The 15,573-nt window shown below is 44.0% G+C and overlaps 1 protein-coding gene across 1 annotated transcript; it reads right to left on the reverse strand.

The window, feature by feature from the left end:
- Nucleotides 1-310: 310 nt before the first annotated feature.
- LOC112116235 (lysozyme G-like) lies at nt 311-3,223 on the reverse strand (the record flags this gene model as incomplete). The annotated part of the gene is made up of 4 exons (XM_026661435.1): nt 3,194-3,223; nt 2,742-2,834; nt 1,756-1,857; nt 311-507 (listed from the first exon to the last, which is right to left on the reverse strand). Coding segments are annotated over exons 2-4 (342 nt in total), but the record flags the coding sequence as incomplete, so codon positions are not given.
- Nucleotides 3,224-15,573: the final 12,350 nt, after the last annotated feature.

A 15,573-nucleotide genomic window follows, 5' to 3' on the forward strand; every position in this document is an offset into this window, starting at 1 on the left:
AATAAATAAATAAATAGTAAATAGTAAAAACAAGACATGGAATTTCTAGGGTAAAATGGTCGGCCTCTTTAGGGACTTCAATTAAACCAATGGAGTTAACTGATGTTCAAACTGCAGCATAAGAAGCAGCCTCTGTACTGCCAGGTCTGACATATGCCAGTGCCATGCGCTGCTGCCTCAGCAATAATTCGTTTTCTAGTGGTGTGCCAACTATCAATTTCAGCCTGAGCTGCACTATTGAGAAATGCAGTTGGCTCCCTGCCAAACACTCTGCTATACACTTATTCTTAGTTTATTGATAATTACTGACCTGCATCAAACCAAATCCATTTCCACGATCACCCGTGCCATTCTTTAGGGCCTTTCCAGCATGCGACTCTCGAGAGATGATACCAGCAATCACAGCTGGATCCACACATTTTTTTCTTCCAGCGCTCTTAATGATGGTTTTATAATTGTTCATAGTATGTAAGTCTTTCTGTGCAATCGTTGTTGAAGCACGAACTCCTGTAGTAAGTGGAAAAGTAGAGATGTTTTCTTAATAATTTTAATATCAACAAGAGATTTCCTAAGCACAGAGCTCTGCACTGCCATCTGATAGCCCTTCTGCGAGTTATGTGCATTGTGAATTTTGCAGTATGAATTTTAACGTGTCAAGGCAAAAAAAAAAAGTGCCTTGAAATAATGTGTAAAATCTGGATTTAGTTCTTAGGCCCCAGGATGAAGGTGAATGGGCTTGCTGAGGAGGCGGCGGGGGAGAGTGCTCAGATTCTGAAGAGAAATCAGCTGCAACCTGTCACTCTCTAGATTATGCAGAAGTGATGTTGACAGGAGCTAAGAGGAGTCACATCTACCCCTCTATGGCCAGAAGGACAGGACTGTAATATTTGAAGTTGAGAGGGGGATTCAAAATGGTGGGATTCTTAGGGACAGTCGCGGAAGACTTAATGGGAATGGGAAGCTGTAATTTGAGATAGTTCCCAATAGTTGCATTTTCCTCTCAGTTTCTTTTGGAGTCTCAGCACCGTTTCATGCTACATTAGGAGGGAATCTCAATCCTACTCAACATGGGAGGCATAAAGTCCAATTTTGTTTGTAGAGTAAAAGAATAAGAAGCTCCTTCGATGTTGATGTTGATCTGATGTCCCTATAGCTGGTATAAAATAGTGAGTACTAAACTAGAGTCTGGGAGTCAGGAATTCCTAAGTACTAATCCCAGCTTTGCCATTGACTTGCTGAGCAGCCTTGAGAGATTCAGTTGGGCCAAATTTTAATAAGTGACTGTTCAGTTTGGGTGTTCCAAACAGACTGGGGTCTATTTTTTGAGGGTTCGGAGTACTCTCAGATCCTGGTAATTTTAATTAGAGGTGATTGTGTGAGCACTTCTGGAAATCAGACCCTAAATGTCTGAAGTTGGGCACCTAAAAAAAATCAGAAGCCACTTGTGAAAAAATTGGCTGTCACCTTTCTGGGCCAAAATCATTTGTAGTATAACTGCATTGAAGCCAGTGGAGTTACACCAAAATTTTATTAAGTCCTCCTCTCTGTCTTAGTTTCCTCATCTGTGAAATGAGGACATAATAGGAGAAAAATAATAGTAGAAATGAGGAAATAATCAGTATTTAGCCAATAGGAATGTTATGAGGTTTAATCAATTAATACTTGTAAAGTACTTTGAAGGTGTAAAGTACTATGGATCATTGTGATGACTCTGTGTGATGAAATACAGCAACAAAACGGCAGAGTTATACTCACCACAGTATGGTAAGCCTTCTGCTTTTGCAGTTCTACAGGAAGCCCCAGTGGTATCAACCTTGTTTATGACACCATAGCATCCAGTCTGACTCTCAGAAGTACCTAACCAATTAAATGGAAAGATTTTACATTAAGAACCTTTTGTGAACATAAGTAAAGCTAAAAGAATTCAAAGTCATGAGCCAGACTCAGCTCCACTCTCAGGTGGGTTCCATTTCATAGGTTTTTTTGGGAGGGGTAATTTTTTTTTTTTATTATTTCTCTTGGACAGGAGGACTTGCTAGCCAGAAGTCACTGCCTCTGTGAAGGAAAGTCCTGTGAAAATGGATCTATATTTTAATTTGGCTCTAAAAGAGGCAACACATGAAAACCTCTTGTCTTCTATATCAGGTGCCCCTCACTGAGACCACCCTATTGCCACTTCTTGCAAGAGTCATCCTTGATCCTAAGAGCCAAATTAGTCTGAAATAGTTTATCTCGTTGCTTTTGAACCAAAAACCAAACTCATTCTTCCACATACAGCAGCTGCCTGAGTCCCCTGAGAAAAGGCAGGACCAGCTTTTATTTTTGGAGTCCTGGGACTCATCCTCAGTTGTTTAGACACACAAGGGATAAGAAGCCCAACCCTTCCTCCCGAGGTCTATTGGCCTTTACCCTACATGAGACTGTGGGGAACTGGTCCTTACTCCTTTGGTTGGCCATGGAGGTATTTTGCCTTTTTCTTTTGTACTACTTTAACCCCACATGCCAAAAGGGAGCAGAGTCCCAAAGAGGCATAGCCAGAGGGCTGTACCCCAAGTCTGCAGCCAAGGCTACAGTCAAGCTGCTGTCCAGAGAAGGATGTCCAGGATGAGAGAGGTGCTCCCCTCATCCCCAGGGGATGCCAAAGAGATAAAACCTATCACACACCCCATCCCCACAAATATCTTTTTACATTCTTGCTTTGGCAGTGAGCTAAGTGAAATAGAAATAGACCCTAGACTCACCAATGAGGGCAGCAAGGCCCAGAATCATCAGCATTAGTAGCATGGGGACAGTTCTTCTCAAGCACCCAAGAGAGTCGGAAAATAAATCAAAGTCTGCAAAGAAATGAAAGTAACTAAATGTACAATGCTACTGTGAAGAAGTACTGTTGTCTGACCCTTTTAGAGGTTAATAATGATTGTAATGATGGCCAATTGATCTGACTGCAATAAGGTTCTTTTCCCCAGAATCAGGCTACAGAACTAAAACTATGGAGTTTGATATCTTGCGGGGAGCCTCAGGGTAGATGGCAGGGACACTCACACTGAGGACCAAGTAAAGCCTTTGATACCTTTATTAGAATAAGGAACAAAGCCAGAAAAGATCCCAATCACATGAAAAGATAGAGATAATAGAGTATTGGGGCTATCTGTGGTATCATTCTTTACATAAGCCCTTAGAAGTGCATACTCACATCGTTCCTTAAGGACCTGGTGGTAAGAGACAAAAGACCGGCACTGTCTCTAGCATGCCACAGTGTCCGATGGACCAAGTTCCTCAATGAGCTGAAGGGTCAAGTGGTAGAAAGCAGAAAGTGATGGAAGAAGCCCAGAAAAAACTCTCAGCCACATGGTGGCTGCCCTGTTATAGGGCCTGAGCATCACCTGCTCATGCTCAGTCCTCCATGCCCAAATTTAGCCTTTTCACCCACATAATACTGAGGTGTACTTATTCTATAGGTTAACATATTGAGCCATGTAACTGCCATCCTACCCATCACCCCTTCCTTAAGTGGATTTGTGGTTATTATTTCTATGTTCCTTGTGGTAGCATTTTCTGGTAAATTCTAACTCTACCATTGAGCAACCTCTCCTTAGTTCCCAAAATCTAAAGGTAACCGTTAGGCCATTTATCTAAGCCAAAGGTTGCAGCCTGTTACACTTGACTATACTTATGCTAACTCACTTCAGCTAAATGTCTTACAGGATCCAGGCCTGTAGGTTTCTTGCGTTACAGCTGAATATAATGAAAGCAGGATATAATAAAAGCAAGGCAGTGAATATGATAAAGATAAGCTAGCCCTATGGGCTAGAGTACAAAGAAACCATTTTTTAAATGATGGGGCATTGTTCTTTACTGAATGTGCAAACACTGAGATACACTGTAGAAGACAGGCAAGAGAATAAATTCAGAATCAAGCTGTAATAATGCAGTTTTGTTGACATTCGTATTTTGTCTTTCATGGAATATCTTAATAGCTTATTTCCAAATACAAACCTTAGTAATATTTGATCTGGACTTCATATTATTAATAGTGTTTAGTATGACCTGCTGCTATATATGTACTTTTATTCTATGCCAAGGTACCCTACACACTCTGTGCAAATGTTTACTAAATTCATTATTTATTTGAGCAGGGCACGGGATTATAACCTCAAATCCCCTTGTAGCTGCTCTATGACTCTAGTTTTTTCTAAAGTAATCTGAATAATAAGCAGATGTCTCTTATCTTGAAGTCACTGTACAGCAGAGACACAGTAATAATCACTAAAGGGCAAATTTTGGAGTTTTTTCTCAAGCAGAGCTTTCATTGAATTCAATGAGTAAGGAATTGCCCTTCCATTACCACCCATAGGATTTTACTAATGAGCAGAATTGGGACTAGTTCCACTATGAATAGCTTGATATTTCATTCACCTGCCTTCAGTTTCTTTTCTCCTAGAAGATGGTTGTTTTGAAGAGCTTTATATACACTAGAAGGTTCCTTCCCTCTTTATACAAAACAACCATATCAGATGTGATTCAAGTTTCAAGTTTATAATTAAATCAAACCAGCGTCTTTCATTATGAGAGTTGGTCTGTGGGAAGGTATAACCCAGGGCCGGCTCCAGGCACCAGCTTGTCAAGCAGGTGCTTGGGGCGGCCGCTCTGGAGAGGGGCGGCACGTCCAGGTATTCGGCGGCAATTCGGCGGACGGTCCTTCACTCCGCCTCGGAGCGAAGGACCTCCCGCCGAATTGCCGCCGCAGATCGCGATCGCGGCTTTATTGTTATTTTTTATTTTTATTTTTTTGGGCTGCTTGGGGCGGCCAAAACCCTGGAGCCGGCCCTGGTATAACCTCAGTTCCGCTATGTGGCAAGATTCAGATTTCGAAAGAAACAAATTCCCCTTCCTCTGGGTTCTACTTTTCATTAGCTTTCTCTCCCTACAGTCTGTGACAAAATCCAAAGCAAAGATGAGGCATTCATCCTCTCCCCAGGAATGTATTGCCCAATCTTGTTGCGGTGTCACAGACCCTCTCAGGTGAGACTGTGGCAACAAACAAACAAAAAGCATTTTCCCTCCCAGGCAGGAGCAACTAATCACTAGAGGATGGCGCACTTCATTGCTGCTGTTGTCTAAGCTCATTGCACATACCAGAGGCTCCTTGCATTCCTCCGTTTGCCCCACAAGCTGGGTGTGAGATGGCTGCCTTCCTGGATGACACACCAGGGGCTGAACTGGGAACTTCAAGAGCTAAAAGCATAAGCTACCACAGCTTGAGCTAAAGAACCAACACTGGACCTGGTGACTATTACAACACATATCCTCTACTTATTGGGCACAGAGGTGGTCCTGTAGTACACACTCACTAGATCACTACATATGCACCCTCCCATCTCTCTCTATTTTAGGGACTCCTTGCAAACTCCCTCTTCATGCCAGGGGCTGTATTTGGCCCCCACATTCTCCTCTTCCCTTCATGCCATGTGTGCCCCATTTTCACTATCCTCAGCCTTCAGTGAAGGAGGCTTCATTCCATCAATGCCCATGGAAGGAAAGGGACAAGTGTATGGCTGGTATCTTCTCTACTTCTCTTTCTCCCCTTAACCATAAAGCAGGTTTGGTGAGGCAACATGCTTGGAAGGAATGAAGAAGTCTCCTTTTTTCTCCTCTACCTCTGACTCCCTCTGCTGGCTCAGCATCCGCCCGAGAACTGTTAGGTAAGTCTCAGCAGAGAGAGTAAGGGGCAACATTAAGGGCAAATGGATTTTCTAGTTTTCTGATTTTTACCAAAATCAATAGGGCTCTGCAGATGTGAGGATCCAGAAGAAAAATTGGAACTTGTGGGGAAAAATTTTTTTTTCCCTGAGGCCCAGTATGGAGACGTTGGAAATTTGAGGGAAAATTGAAAAGAAACTGTTCTATGAAATATTTTCTCTCAGAATGAACAGTGAAAAACTTCTAGAGGAATGTTTAAATTTATATTGTTACTGCTGCCCATCAGCCCTTCAAAATGCTTTGTAATAATAACTAATAAGTATGCAAAATGAATGCTTCTCTAGAAGTATGAGGGTTTTTTTTATATCTGCATGACAATGTCTACTAATTATGAGCCCAAAGGCTATAACGTTCCTTTTAGTTTATAACAATAGTGGTGCTTTCTGTTTTCAACATTTTATATTTGTTTCATATATGCCAAGAGGTTAAAAAGAAGCACTTAAATACCTTAATGTGAAACTGCAGCTCCAGCCCTAATACTACCTATCTTCGTCATTATTATTCGGATTAAAACTAAAGAATCTGTACTTATCTATCTCATTAATATTCCAAACAGTACTTTCTTTATGTGCTAGCTAAATTATACAGAATACATTTCTGATTATTAAAGAAGTAAATAAAGTTTAGCTTTGATAAGCAGGTACCTCCTGCAGATATTTCAATTTTTTCCAAAATTTCCATTTTCATAGGGAAAAAGGGTGGGTTTTTTCCCATGCCTTCAACATTTCTGGAAATGTTACATTCCTAGCTCTGCCTATTGATGCCTAGAACATTCCCTGGAATTTTGGAGGTGATCAGATATGATGCTCAAAAGATATCACATTACGTCCAGAGACATGCAATCAAGATGAGTGTAGGGCATCACTGCATTCGTTTCAACAGCCTTTACGTGGCCAAAGCCCCATCAAATAATCCACAGCTGTCAGCCATACTGTGTAGCGTGGCTGTACTGCAGGGTACAGTATCACCTGCTGTGGACAGGGGACTCTTGTTTCAGCCCCTGGAAGCTGCAGTGAATCTTGCTGCCACAAATATGGCAGGAGTCTCTAGAGCACATAGACTTCAGCTAGGAATGGGAGGAGGCACAGAGCAGTGCACACAAGCTTCTGTGGTGCTAGTTCAGAGCAGCCATATAGAGGCAGAGTATAGGGCTCCTTGCTCCCACGGTCCATGCTGCCTCTGCTCCTACTTCTCTAGGCCCAGTGAGGAGGAAGTGGGGTGGAGGGATTTTTGAGCTTTTTGAGGGATTTTTTTTCGGAACCTGGTGACAGTAGATGTCAGGTAAGAAGAGATGTTGTTTCTGAGCCTGGCAGGTTTTGGGTATGTGCGTGTTGATCCTGAGACTGGGGGTTTGGTGTTGGAGAGGCATCAGTGCCTACAGGGATGGGTCCAGGCTGTGGAGAGGTCAGGTAAGACGAGAGGGAGGATTCTCAGTCTGGGATTTGAGGGTGTGTAAGTAGGTTGGGTTAGCTTAGAGGTTGCTGAGCTGGGGAAGGCATGGCATGGATGGATTTGCAGGGTTTAGTGCATTGGGGTGGGAATTGGCTGCTGAATGAGAGTGTGGGTTAAACACCCCACTGTCTTCCTGAAACCATTTCCTCTCTAGCTATCTGTGTTTGATGATCCAGGGTTTGTGCACTAGATACGAATCTGGCACAGGATAGCGCTGGCCCCAGAGGCTTCCCTTACCAGGCTTAAAAAGCCATGTTACACACTAAGTAGTGTTTGTCTTGTGTACGAGGGGCCTGTGACCTTCATTTATGGTGGTATTGACCTCTCTTGTGGCCCTGTCTGTTCACTGATCACTGGCTCTGATATAATCAGTTAATGGGTATTTTTTTTCCAGCTTTCATGAGGATATGCAGGATTGGGTGCCCCCTGTCACTGACAACACTTTCATTATACATACTAATTTACCATGCCAGTAACTATTGTATGACTGACACATCTGCATATGAAGTGATGTTCTACTTTTGGGTTCTTCTGGAATTTGGTTTGTCTATTGTTTGAACAATAACCATACACCCAGACTCTTGATCACACTGTGTGGGATGTTCTTCCCGAGGATGCAATCACACACTCAAGGATGAAATATTTCTGTTTGTGGAGCGTTGCCAGGAATCATCAAGCCAGGGAAGTTCTGGTTTGTACTTGCAAGAATAAATCATTATTAATTATTCAGCTAGTATTAGGCTTCGTCCTTAGCTTCATGACCTCCCTACCAAGAGATTAGTGGCTTTGCATAAAACTTGGACTCCAGGTTACTCCCACACAATAAACTTCATTAACAAAATGAAGGTTGTGCAAATGTACTTTTCTCACAAGAACACAGACTGGCAGGCTTCCCAGAAGATGAGAGGCCTTGGAAAGACTGGAGGACAATTCCTGGGGTCAGATTTCCAAAGTTTGTCTCTTTAAAACTTGCAGAAATTGGCCTCTTATCTCTAGTTTTACTACAGTGCCTTCCACAAGTTGCCTCTTTCCACTAAAGTCAGTATCTTCCTCCATCGGGCTTTGTTTTCACTTCAAGTTAACGCAAGTGTTGCTTCAAATTTTTCGACCTGCCCACACACAAAAACCACTCTCTCAAGTTTGGTGATTCTTTTAACTCAAGTTGACTTACCTAAGAGTGGCATAGGCTAAAGCATGAGTAAGTCCAACCTGTCTGAGCAAGTCTGTAGTGTTGATGCAGGCTACCATAACAAGTGCCACAAGTCTTACAATGCCTTCCCATAATCCTCTTCCCCGCACTGGGCTGTTCATCTAGGCAGGTTCCGTGTTTGAAACCCACATTCACATGTGGCTTTCAGTACAAACAACAGCACGTCTCCAACTCTGGTACAGAACTCTCTGATTGGAATGGCATCCAAGAAGACCTCTTCGTAGCATGCTGCCAGCTAACCAGAGGCTGAACCCAGGTTCTGAGGGGCCTCTGGTGTGAGGCCAGCAAGGAAGATGATTTGGAGACCAAGACCCGGAATTCATTGTTCTGTGATGACATCTCCAAGAAGCAGGCAGAGCCAGGGCTCCACCAGATGGGATCTTTGTTCCAGGAGAAGGTCAAGAATATTAAGAGTCAGCACTGGAAGGCCAAGGACAATAACTCCAAGTCTGGTAACTCCATGAGAGTGATCAGCACTCCTCCAAACACAGAGCCCCATTTCATAATGGATAGGTTAGGGTTCTAAGCAGGGTTCTTGGTAGACCAGGCTGCCAGTACAGGGCATGTATACCAGCACAATCTACAACCCATTCTTGGCCAAAGTACTTTTCCTTCTCCTCGCATATTGGGGTATGCTGTACATTGCACAACATAACATGAAGGATATTCTATACACTGCACCCCAAATGGTGTAGCCAATTAGTTCATTTTATTTTATTTATTCTTGGGTGATGTTCTGATTAACTCATATGCCATGTCGTATATAATCGTTGTATGCTGAATAGATTTAAGTTGTAAGATCATAGAAGTATAAGATTGATAAGCCTTTAGGAGTGATAAATATGCAGTTTGAATCTAAGTAAAGCAAGGATGAAACACAAGACTTAAAGGCTGAGGCCTGTAAGATTTCAGCTTTAGCCATACTAGGCCATAGGTTTAAGAAATATAGGGTCATTTTTGGGTCACTTACTTATGTCACAAGATCACAATATTACTGGAAAGATGTGCCAACAAGTAATGTTACAGAAATTGACTGCAATGTACTATTTGAAATGACAACATACCTTTTTGTAACATCATTTATAACACATGTTCCGACTGCAGAAGACCTATTGTGTGTAGATGCTAATGAAAATAAGAGAAACTACAAATAACCTATGAAAAACAGGGCTTCCCAATATTCTTAGATTGCAGAAATACAGATAAGGGAAAAGAGGGTTGACGCTTTCATGCACCTGTGTAGAGTGTTAGGTGTAGTCAAAATTACAATATAAAAGAGGGCTCCCAGATAGGATAAAATTGGGACCTACAGGAAAACCCCACCAGGAACCATTCCTCTACTGGTGATCAACTGTTAAAGAATCCATCAGACTCTAAGAATATCTCTGAGTGAGTATGACTATATTTGTAACTTGTGCGGGGGCGTTTGTGGGATTGATGTATGCTCAGAACCGGCTCCAGGCACCAGCGAACGAAGCAGGTGCTTGGGGCAGCCAATGGGAAGGAGTGGCATGTCCGGGTCTTCAACGGCAATTCGGCGGCGGGTCCCTCAGTCCCTCTTGGAGCGAAGGACCCGCCGCCGAATTGCTGCCGAGGAATGAAATGGCGTGGTTGAGCTGCCGCCGAAGTGGTGCCGATCGTGGCTTTTTTTTTTTTTCCTTCGCTGCTTGGGGCGGCAAAAAAGCCTGAGCTGGCCCTGTATATGCTTGAATAATCATAACCTTGTTTGTGATTCTAATACAACTTGTAAGACAAACTAGAAATTGTTCTTGTGCATGTATGTGTCTCTCTCCTTGGTCTTCATGGGTTCCTAGAGGCTCTAAATCTGAAACAAGTAACAGAGGTGACTTTCACTCTGTTGATCTTGAAACTGTAGCGAACAGAGCTGAATCCATGGTGGTGTAAGATAGCATCACTAAATCTATTCTAAATAAAATAAAAGTCTACAAAATGGCATGTGACGCTCTAGGGAACACAGAAAAGACAATGGAGATAAAGACTGCTTTAGACCTTAAGTGTGTAATTAATTGATGAAAAATCATTTCATGTGTTATGCTCACAGTAACTAGAAGAGGGCGCTTTCTTTTTTCAGTTATGTTTCTTATTGCATTATTGTGTGGTTTTGCTTGTCTGTTTATGTAATGTTGTAAAAACTGAGCTCAGGAAAAATTGAAAGGGGAAATTATTAAAGTAGTTCCAAATAGATAATAGCACTTGTGTGTGAGGGAACCGTATGGGTAGAGACACTGTCAGGTGTGGCAGAGTGAGTCAGAGGGTTAGATGTCATTAATAAGCTCCCCAAAACTCTCTGAATAAGCTCCCCAAACTTTGGACAGAGGATCAAGGAAAAATTTATTGGGTAACCTAGGTCAATGCCACTCCTCTCAGTGTACTTCAGTGTACTCCAGCTGTTAACAGCTGAAGGGGAAGTAAGCACCACAAGCACTTCTCAGTAGGGAAAATCCCCATGTGATATTTTGTGGCATAGGGAGCAAGGATGGGACGTCTTCCGAAGCAGGAACTACTAAAGGCGTTATGGAACAGAGTCAGGTACCAATTCAGGCATTTGTCCCAATGGCCCCTGTAGTGAGGCGGTGTGGCTCCCTGCCACCCCAGAGAGGGACGAGCCCATCCGGAGGCCGGGGTGGGCGGAGCTAGGGAGCTCTGAGCCCGCCCCTCAGAGGGTCAGGCGGTGACCTGGAAGTATAAAGGCTCGCCCTCAGAGCTCACTAGAGGGCCAGCCGCCAGGGAGTCCAGATGCCTCCAGCCTAGCCCGCGACTGGGAAACCCTCGCAGCCCAAGGAGCCCGCCAGGACTGGCCCGACTTGCCCTGCACCCGCTACCTGGAGGAGCTGCCGGGCCTGCCACTCGACCACTACCCCGAGGAACCCATGGTGCTTCACCCCTTGGAGGACACCGTCCAGACCCAGGTACCTATAGATGGGGAGTTAGGAAGTAGCCCGGGGGCAGCCAACCCTAGTCTGGCTACAGCACTGCCAGAGCCGATGTCAGTGTGTTGCGGCCAGGATCCCCACTGACTCAGCAGCAGGCCTTCTGCCGCTGCTAGGGCCCCGGGCTGGGACGCAGTGGAGTGGGATGGCCTGCGTCCTCGTGGGTGGCAGTCTTCCCCTCTCCCAGGCCTTTTGGAGGCTTGGGCCTACTGTTGTTGCTCAGCCCTGCCTGAGGACCTGAGCTCCTGACTGCCCCGCCCTGACCTAGGGCTGGGGCTTACTACTGTTTAGGTTGTTACTGTTATAGCATTATTGCTCAGCCCCTGTCTGAGTCATTGGTCATAGAATATCAGGGTTGGAAGGTACCTCAAGAAGTCATCTAGTCCAACCCCCTGCTCAAAGCAGGACCAATCCCAGACAGATTTTTGCCCCAGATCCCTAAGTGGCCCCCTCAAGGATTGAACTCACAACCCTGGGTTTAGCAGGCCAATGCTCAAACCACTGAGCTATCCCTCCCCCGCACTGAGCTATCCCTCCCTCTAGGGCCCTGGCATAACTGTTCTTATTTCTGCCTCCGCAAGGGCCGCCAGGAAAGACTCCCAGGACTAATTCCCCAAACCTCAGCTGTGTGTAGCGAGCCGGTGTGGCTCCCCACTGCCCTGGAGAGGGTCGAGCCTCGGCCAGCCCCTCTACAGCCCCACAGACACACCTTGAAGCCTTTATATGTGATTATATTAAAACCCAGGGGGGAGGGTTAGCAAAAAAACAAAGTAATCAAATCTTCTTGGAACATCAAGATCCATGGAACTTAATGTGTTCCCTTCTTGAGGAAGAAAAGTTAAAGAAAAAACCTCAAGAGGTAAAAGAAATAGCCGTGGATTGTGTATATACTGCATGTAATGCACCGAGAAGAAATTTGAAGAAAAAAATAGAACAGTTGGATGAGGCAAGACAAGATTTATTCCAGGAGCAAGGGATAAAGTGTCACATTATGGTCTGGTCTACACTACAGAGTTAGGTTGACAAAAGTCAGCTTATGGCTACCTATCTATGTAAGTGTCTACACTACAGTGATGATTCCGCTGATATAAGTCGCCCACTACATTGACTTTATAACTCTACCTCCACGAGACGTGTAGCGCTTAGGACGATGTAGTTAGGGTGACGCAGTGTCTGTAGAGACTGCATTACTTACATTGCCTGTTGGCTGTAAGCCCCGCATGGGGCTGACAGATGGAACTCCCCACTCTTCCCCAGCACTTACAGCCTGAGCTATCAGCCGGGCACGGGGCTCACAGCTACCTCCCCTTGGCCCAGCTCACAGCTCGGGCTGTCAGCCCTGGGGCAGCGGGGCTCCAGCTGTCAGTGCCCCACAATGCCCCACTTCAGTTGGGGACATGCATTGCCGACAGAAGGAGCGTAGTGGGGACGTGAACTACTGCTTTGATTACTGCGGTGGCTGTACTTCTACTTAAGTTAAGTCGACTTCATTTTGTAGTATAGACAAGCCCTAAGAGAACAACTTAGTCAGACACAGGAAGTAAATTCCAGGCTCCTCTATCAGAGAGGTAGTCTTGCAGGAGAATAGGCTTCCCGTAAACAGCAATTACAAAAAGATGGTTATGAAGTTATGATGTGGAAAGAGTGAGCAATAATGGATCAGGAACAGTCATTTGGCCAAGACAGGAAAACAGCAGAATTAGCTTAAAGAATGGAGGCATTAGAACAATTTTTTTTTAATATTCTGGAAGATATGTATCATCAGGTAGTAAATGTCAAAGATGAGCCTGAGCACGAAACCCAAGATATCCCAGAGGTAGGAAATGAAGAGAATATGTGTACAGAGATGCAGCTGCCGCCTGTATATGTTGTTAATATAATACCAGATAACTCATCTTCCCATATCCCAGTAGCCATGGTGGGACCTGGGACAGAACAGCTAGTAGCAGTAGGACAGAGAACCTCACCCCACTTACCAGGTCAAGGGCTAAAAGCAGACAGGAGGAGGAACAGAATAAACATTTTGGAGAGTTAGAAAAAGAGGAAGTGCCAGACACAGAAGATTAGGGGGGAGCACAAGGGGGATTGGAAGAAGCTGTCAGTTGTAAAGAAATAGAAGGAAGACAGACAGGCAGCACTTGGTGAATGAGGAATTAAATGTTGAATGGCTGGAACAGGAGATGGAACAAACAGCGATTAGAAAAAATAAGGAAAGAACAAGTCAGAATATGCTTCAGGCCCATCCAAGATTGTGCTGTTATTACAAGAAACTTGGGGAAATATAGAACTTGCTGTAGGTGCATACAAAGAGGCAATCTTGAGTATTGATGCCTCCCATGAAAGACTAAAGTATTTGCAGCCAGTAATCCCAACCAATAATTCTAATATCTTTAAGACAATTGAGCCAGAAACAAGAATGAAGAGAAACAAGTGGCATACTCCATTTTTATTCTCATAGGCCCACTTTACACCAAGCGGCTTGGCCAAAAGCAGAATTCCCACAAGAAAACCTGACAATGCCATACCTTCACAAGGTGCAGGCACCTACTCCAGCCAAGAGAAAGTGTAAAGGGTTAAAGCAAAACTCCCCACCTAAATTATCCATTGCAGAAGCTGTCCAAACGTGGTAACTACCAGTTCCTTTGAAAAAGCAAGAACAGGATATTTCCATTGTAACTGTAAAGGAGGAAAATTTGGAATTTTCAGAACAAGAAAAAGAATGAACTTCTAAATTGGAACTGTTAGAATCAAGTAGTAGGCTTCTCCAATAGCAGTGGTAACAAATGTAAAAACACTAGATGCTATTGCAAAGATGATAGGCCCAATGAAAAAAAGAGATCCAGTTGTAGCACATGCCATATATTTGCAAACAATAGTAAAATTGTTTCAGTTAGATTACGAGGATTTGGTTAGGATTTTACAGTTAACTGAGGATAGAGCTTTGTGGAACACATTACCACCAGATTTTTGAGAAGGGGAAAGATCATTTAAGGACACCGTACGTATGTTAGAGTGAAATATTCATCCAGAACAGGCAAGGGCTACCCTGGTAGCCAACATGAGGCAGCGGGAGAAAAGGTTATGTTACATGTGCATCCCAAAAGCACTCTTCCAGAAGTTTTGGACTTATTGTCTAAAGCTTATAGTTATATTCAAACCCAACAGAGAAGTTCCAAGCGAATTAATCCTCCCATAGAAACTGTTCAAGGAGCTTCATGAAAACTGATAGTCAAGGTAGATGGCCCGCGGGGTATGGCACAAGGCCAGCCAACTAACTCAAGATGGTTGGGTAATAATAGAAGTTGATCAGTTCCAAAGGGTGCCATATCCCAGCACCCCCAAACCCAAATGCCACAATGTAACTATCAAAGAAACATAAATGAAGGACCATGGTTGCACTGTTTACCATCTTCACTAACTACAGTCAGGAGACAATTTATACCTGATACTAATCGTTATCGCCCCGGCCCAAAAAGCCCAACCTATTAACCCCCTAGTCCTAAACCGGACATGATTATTAAAGAACTTTGCCAGATAGGTGTGACGGGTTGGATCACAGAAACCCCCTTGGGAGCTGCCACCTGGTGTGCCAAGACTACCCCTGCTTCTGTTTTCCCTGCCAGCTCAGGACTCCAGCACCCTGTCTTGCTGAGCGAGACACTCCAGTCTGCTCCAACACAGATGCTCAACTCCCAATGGGGTCTAAACCCAAATAAATCCGTTTCACCCTGCATAAAGCTTATGCAGGGCAAACTCATAAATTGTTCGCCCTCTATAACACTGATAGAGAGATATGCACAGTTGTTTGCTCCCTCAGGTATTAATACATACTCTGAGTAAATTATTAAATAAAAAGTGATTTTATTAAATACAGACAGTAGGATTTAAGTGGTTCCAAGTAGTAACAGACAGAACAAAGTAAGTCACCAAGCAAAATAAAATAAAATGCGCAAATCTATGCCTAATCAAACTGAATACAGATAATCTCACCCTCAGAGATGCTTCAGTAAGTTTTTCTCAGACTGGACACCTTCCAGGCCTGGGCACAATTCTTTCCCCTGGTACAGCTCTTGTTCCAGCTCAGGTGGTAGCTAGGGGATTCTTCATGATGGCTCCTCTCCCTCTCTCTTCTGTTCCACCCCTTTATATATCTTTTGCGTAAGGCGGGAACCCTTTGTCCCTCTGGGTTTCCACCCCCCC

This window comes from Terrapene carolina, unplaced genomic scaffold (genome assembly GCF_002925995.2).
Source record: "Terrapene carolina triunguis isolate 2854851 unplaced genomic scaffold, T_m_triunguis-2.0 Scaffold3914, whole genome shotgun sequence".
Taxonomy (NCBI): Eukaryota; Metazoa; Chordata; order Testudines; family Emydidae; genus Terrapene; species Terrapene triunguis.